This window comes from Lactuca saligna, chromosome 9 (genome assembly GCF_052625555.1).
Source record: "Lactuca saligna cultivar CGN05327 chromosome 9, ASM5262555v1, whole genome shotgun sequence".
Classification (NCBI taxonomy): Eukaryota; Viridiplantae; Streptophyta; class Magnoliopsida; order Asterales; family Asteraceae; genus Lactuca; species Lactuca saligna.
In genome coordinates this window covers 137,763,902-137,768,421 of record NC_136425.1, presented here as the reverse complement: position 1 = coordinate 137,768,421, position 4,520 = coordinate 137,763,902, and the positions used below count along the sequence as shown (strand labels likewise).

General features: G+C 33.8%; 1 protein-coding gene across 1 annotated transcript; it reads right to left on the bottom strand.

Annotated features, from left to right (window-relative positions):
* Positions 1-1,365: 1,365 nt before the first annotated feature.
* Positions 1,366-3,904, bottom strand: AXR4 (alpha/beta-Hydrolases superfamily protein). Its single transcript, XM_078975314.1, has 2 exons — positions 2,560-3,904; positions 1,366-1,797 (listed from the first exon to the last, which is right to left on the bottom strand). Exons 1-2 carry the CDS (start codon positions 3,736-3,738, stop codon positions 1,555-1,557), a joined length of 1,422 nt encoding a protein of 473 aa, XP_078831440.1. The 5' UTR covers positions 3,739-3,904; the 3' UTR covers positions 1,366-1,554.
* Between the last annotated feature and the right edge of the window lie 616 nt (positions 3,905-4,520).

The window sequence follows — 4,520 nt, the reverse complement described above, 5'->3', positions numbered from 1 at the left end:
TCGCAGTTTTTATTGCGGTTTTTTGCGGTTCAGTTTTCTTTGTGGGTTTTTGCTAGTTTTTTTTTGTTTTCATTTTGCATTTTTACTAAAACTCAAGTAACTCAACGAGTTACTTTGACTCAGATGATGAGTGTTATTCATTTATTGGAGATAAACCAATACCACCACCTCTTGGTTTGAAATCAAATTACATAACCACTTATCCAACATGTTTCTAATGCTTCAATATAATACGAATTTAATATAATATTTGTTTCATAAGTACATACGATAATATCATTAAATGTATTCATAAAAATGATACTATATCACTAGTACTATTCATATTTAAATGTTAAAAAATATCATAAACATTATTTGTTATTGTGAATACCACTGAATGTATGCTTAAAAATATACAATTATCCTCCGATAGGTAAGATAGATATTTATATTTATAGAAATTTTAATTGTCATAAGTTCTTGATTCGTACAAATATTAACACTTAATATATATATATATATATATATATATATATATATATATATATATATATATATATATATATATATATATATATATGCTGTGCGTTTCGGTTTTTTGCGGTTTTTACGAGACTAAAAACCGCACCACACCGAGTATATTCTGTTTTTGCAAAACTAAGAACCGCACCATCGGTTTTCATTTCGGTTTCGATTTTTTGGTTTCGGTTTATGTGGTTTTTTCGGTTTTTTTGGTTTGCGGTTCGTTTTTTGCTCACCCCTATTAAGACTTCACTTAATTGACTAGATCAACGTAAATTGCACAATGGTCCTTTCGTTTGGGTAAATTGCATATTTGATCCTTAATCTGTTTTTCTTGATTATTGTATGTTGTGTTTGTTCAGTCTCATTTAAAAAAACGATTATACATTTATTAATTTTTTTTTTAAATAATTTTATTATACGTGTATTTCTTTTTGAAATTATTTTTAAAGAGAAAATACGGCCCACAATAGATGAATAAACAACATTCAAGCAACCGTAAGCAATGTAATCTAAAGACAATCATACAATAAAAAATTATTAGATACAATTATCAAGCTTTATCATCTGTAATAATAGAGAAGATAAGAAGCAAATAAACAACTATTGTTTAAACACAATCTACTAAAATGTAATAATTATATGGTGATATTTTGTCGACATGTAAATAATAGATGTTGTATGTGTCCCAAAAATATGCATGTGTAGTAAGTGTCATAAGGGTCATTGACTAACAATAGTTAAAACTTAGGCGGGTAAGTAAAGACATCTCATGTACAAAAAGTATTACCAAAGAATAACTTAAGTTGATGAACAATAATAAAAATATGTTGCAATTTTTTTTTTTAAATCCACATATAATTTCAGGGACATTTTGGACAATTGCTAACCATTCAAAGTGCCAATAGAAAAAAAATGGCAACAACATTCTTACAAGATTTCAAATCCATACACACTACACTTACAACTAAATGCTATTAATTCTTATACAACAATCACCAAAACCAAATAAACACTCATACCAATGACAAACTATTCAAAATCTTAACTCTATTCATGACCAAGCCCATAACCACTTGGATATCCATGATCATGACCATGACCATGACCATGATCATGATCATAATCATGGTCATGGCTACTGAACCCATGGTGAACATTGGATATTGCTTCATCAAGTATTTCTTGAATATGTTCTGGAATTGGCTCTTTTTTCTCAGCGACTTTGATGGGCTTTGGTATTTTGGATACAAATTCATGAATGCTTTCAGCCAGTTGTTCAGCAGTATCCTCCTGCACTCTCATCAAGTATTGTCAAAGTTAGAATTTTATTTTAGGAACAAAGATTCTGTTTCCATTACATTTTTATCAATTTATGCAACAAAATGAAATATGCAGTAACATGTCCAAGAGATGCAACATTTTATTGATAACATATTAACATGTCAGTTGCATAAATTGGTACAACAAAAGTAAAACGTTGTTTTATAAAAAGACAATAGACATTTGAAAATCATGATTAACTCAACCTCTAGTGTATTCTCATGATGATATCCACTAATGTTAGCATCATGTCTGCAATAGCTAGAGTTTTTAAAGTTTGTGGGACCCATGTGGAGGATTAGTTTTTTTTTTTTTTTTGGGGGGGGGGGGGGGGGGGGGGGGCGAAAAAAGAGATACTAGAATAATTTACTTGATGTCATAGTTACATATAAAAGATAGTATTCTCAACTTAAATTCCATTGAAACTATTGTTTTTCTTATGATTATTGTATTAATAGTTCAATGGCTAGATTGATGAAAAATAATAGTTGAGTGGCGAAATCAATATAAAAAATATAACAGTTTAGTGGCTAAAGAAATAAATAGTGAAAGATCATACCATTTTAGCAGTGTACAACACTAAAAATGTAATCAAAAACACTAATTTGATTATAAAGATTGTCGCGTTTTACCAGATATTCACTTAAACAGCAGATATGAGAAATTGCGTTTGGATTCTTAATTCTATTGAAAAGTTAAAAAAAATTGAAAGGAAAACTGTGGTATCCTCACCTGTGGCCAGCGACCACCAGAATGTGTGACAAAAGTCGCCTGAGAAAGAACTCCGGCGACTTGCCGCCCCTGTTCCGCCCACTCTTCCGACCAAAGGACTTGCATTGGTAAATCTTTCACACCTTCAACTTCACCCCATTCTGCAATTTCAAAACTAGAATTCATCTTCTTCCCCATTCCAACAACCGATTTTCTTCCATTTCTACCCTTCAAAAGAAGTCTATGGCTCTCTGAATCAGACCCACCACCTGATTTCAAACAACAGGTCTGAATAACCTTCTGAAAAACGAAACCAAAACCCAAAACAACCTCTCTAACAACTGGCCATTTCAAAACCCATAAAGGAAAAGCAGTTTGATTTGATGTGCTATCAAGAAGGGTTACACTGCTTACAAACCCTAGATTTTTAGCCACCCAATTTGCTCCTAATCCGAATGCTGAATCGTGAAGAACTAAATCAACTGGTTTCAAACCCATTGTGTCGATTACTTGTCGCAAAACTCTACCCATCTCTTCAGGACCTAATTCAATCGCATTCAGATGTTCTACTTTCGACATACGGATCTCATTTTCTTCGTGATCGTAGTTCACATACCCTTGCTCGACTAATTGATCAAAACCCCAAAAGACGCCTTTTTCTTTGATCTCATTGTACATCTCAACGAGCCTCCCGAAACCCCCCATCGGCTTATGTTCTACCACCGTTACGAACTTATCGGAAAACCCAGAACCAGGGAGATCTAGGGCTACAGCATGGACGCCCTTTTTGCCTAGGGACTTTACAACGTTACTGAAAATGTATGAACTACAACCTAACCCATGTACAATTAGCACATTATGTGACGAATCTATTGGGCCATCTCGGACAGTGAAGACTTCAATTGAATCACTGTGAGGAGTCGCTTGGACTTTTATAACTCTGCCATTAGAGTAATGGTGTCTGAGATTTGTGGGTAGTGTAAGGAACCATGCTTTCGGGTCTTGTTGGGTGGAAAGAGAGGAAATTGTGACGAAAATAACTGTTACAAGAGAGACTGAGATGGTTAAGTAGAACCAGAAAGTGAAAGGGTTTGGATTTGATGATATGGGTGCGGTAGAAGGTGGTTTCAGCCTGGGTTTTTTGGTCGGTCTTTTTGCAGAAGAGTTTGATGAGTCTTGTTCCTCTGTTATGATCGCCATTGATGGGTGTCCGAACGTGCAAAACGAAGGAATTTGAGGGGAGTCCCTTCAGTGTATAGTGAAACGAGGGCTGCAGATTCGGAGAAGAGTATCAAAATAAGGTTGATGTGAAATAGTGAAAGGAATCGGGAAAGTTACACTTACAGGAGCCTGGATCCTCAATTCTTTTGCGCTTCCCAAATATTATAAGGGAACAGGACTTAACCGTAATTAATTTTTGAGTAAATTACACGAATGGTCCCTATGCTTTGGGGTAATTTGCACGTTTGGTTCCTAACTTATTTTTTTAACTCGTAAGGTCCCTACTGTTTGTTTTTGTTACGCGCTTGGTCACTACTGTTTGTTTTTGTTACACGTTTGGTCCCTATCTTACCTAAAAATACTATTATTTAAATAAGAAAAATTGTAGAGTATGTAAGGTAAGGTGAAGGGGTGAGATTGAGGTGTGTTTATTTAAATAAATTTAAAAAATTGAAGGGGAAAATAATCTTTTTAGGTAAGAAAGGGGCCAAATGCGTAACAAAAACAAAGATTAGGAACCTTCGGAGTTAAAAAAATAAATTAGAGACCAAACACGCAAATTACCCTAAACCATAGGGACCATCCGTGTAATTTACTCTTAATTTTTCGGATTGTGCACTCTACCGGTAGCTATTTTTTTTTACACATGTGTTTACATATGAACATTATGATCAGTTGTAGTAGGTTATATCCAGCTATAACATGTCATAATATAACCTAATGGTTATATGTGAACACTTTCATCAAGTTCGTTACTTAGA

What these genes read in the sequence shown, in the direction of transcription:
- AXR4 (XM_078975314.1), bottom strand. Translation starts at nt 3,738, where the DNA reads ATGGCGATCATAACAGAGGAACAAGACTCATCAAACTCTTCTGCAAAA. An exon ending in CTGGTGGTCGCTGGCCACAG is followed by an intron (nt 1,798 to 2,559) that starts GTGAGGATACCA and finishes ATGAGAGTGCAG; the next exon opens with GAGGATACTGCTGAACAACT.